This window comes from Phaethon lepturus, unplaced genomic scaffold (genome assembly GCF_000687285.1).
Source record: "Phaethon lepturus isolate BGI_N335 unplaced genomic scaffold, ASM68728v1 scaffold37057, whole genome shotgun sequence".
In the NCBI taxonomy this organism is placed as follows: domain Eukaryota; kingdom Metazoa; phylum Chordata; class Aves; order Phaethontiformes; family Phaethontidae; genus Phaethon; species Phaethon lepturus.
This window is the reverse complement of record NW_010550417.1, coordinates 1-1,118: the sequence shown is the minus strand read 5'-3', so window position 1 is coordinate 1,118 and position 1,118 is coordinate 1. Positions and strand designations below refer to the sequence as shown.

General features: G+C 65.9%; 1 protein-coding gene across 1 annotated transcript in view; it reads right to left on the bottom strand.

Annotated features, from left to right (window-relative positions):
- The window catches only part of NEU4 (sialidase 4), a gene marked incomplete at its 5' end in the record, with an annotated part of 2,116 nt that extends 1,003 nt beyond the window's left edge, over positions 1-1,113 (bottom strand). Inside the window, 3 exons of the mRNA XM_010290558.1 lie at positions 1-62; positions 478-731; positions 925-1,113. Of these exons, the coding sequence (XP_010288860.1) occupies positions 1-62; positions 478-731; positions 925-1,113 (505 nt within the window). The remainder of the gene's footprint in view (positions 63-477; positions 732-924) is intronic.
- Positions 1,114-1,118: the final 5 nt, after the last annotated feature.

Genomic DNA, 1,118 nt, shown 5'->3' with positions numbered 1-1,118 from the left:
GGAGCCGGCCGGACCGCAGCTGGATCCCGTGCCCGGGGCCCAGCGCAAACGTTGCCCAGTCTGGGGAGCGGAGATGGGATGGGGGTGAAGAGGAGCCTCCATGGTGCCCCCGCCATGCCCGATGCAGAGGGTCTCCAGAGCATCCCCCCAGCCTAGCCAAGCAAGGTGGTGGGTGGGAGGGCAGCAGAGCCCAGTGCTGCCGCTTTTCCTCACACATGGTCCTACCCGTAGCTATGGGGCCTCTCCACCTTTTCTCCCCCCATGCAAGTGATACAGATACTCCCTCCATCCCCTCTCCCATCTGCCTGAGGTCCTCTTCCACCCCATCCCTTTGATGCTCGTGGGCTTCCTATCCTGAGGCCACCTCCAGCCACACCATGGGTGGTTCCAGGAGGACAAAACCCATGGCTGCCCTCTTGCTGGCTGTCTTCTCCCCTCCTCGCCCCTCTCCAGTAGGCTACCTTTGATGGCCCCGTGTTGGCCCCCCCGCCAATGACCTGCTGCGTCAGGTCCCTGGCCGTGCTCCAGCTCAGACCTTGGTCAACGCTGGTGACGCAGCAGAGGCGGGTGACGTTTTGGCCGGTGACAATCTGGTAGGCTTCGGGCGTCCTGCCCAGCACCGTGATGAAGAATAGGAAGAGGGTGCCGGTGAACTCATCATAGAGCGGGCAGGGGTTCATCGACCGGTGGTGCTGCAGCGTCGCCGTCTCCAGCACGCGCATGTCTTCCCACTGCCCCGGGAGGAGGAGAGGACGGAGAGTGGTGAGGACCACCCCACTTCACCCGACCCAGCCTTCCCTCCCTGTGCGGGAGGCTCCGGGAACTCAGCTGTGCCACGCACAAGCGGTGGAGGGTAACCACCCGTCTGCCCCGTGCCCCCAGCCCAGCGTGTGCCCCCAGCCCCAGGTGCATCCCCCGTCCCACCTCCACGTAGCTCCCGTAGACGGTGCCGCGGCGCAACACCAGCAGGTTGGCATGGGCATCATCAGCGCTCAGCCGCTCCTCCGCGAAAGCCAGCAGCTTGGCCACGCAGGGCAGGTAGAGCAGGGCGGGCACGCGGTACGTGACGCCGGTGGAATCCTTCTCGAAGAGCACGGTCCGGGCGGGGGGGTGCCGGG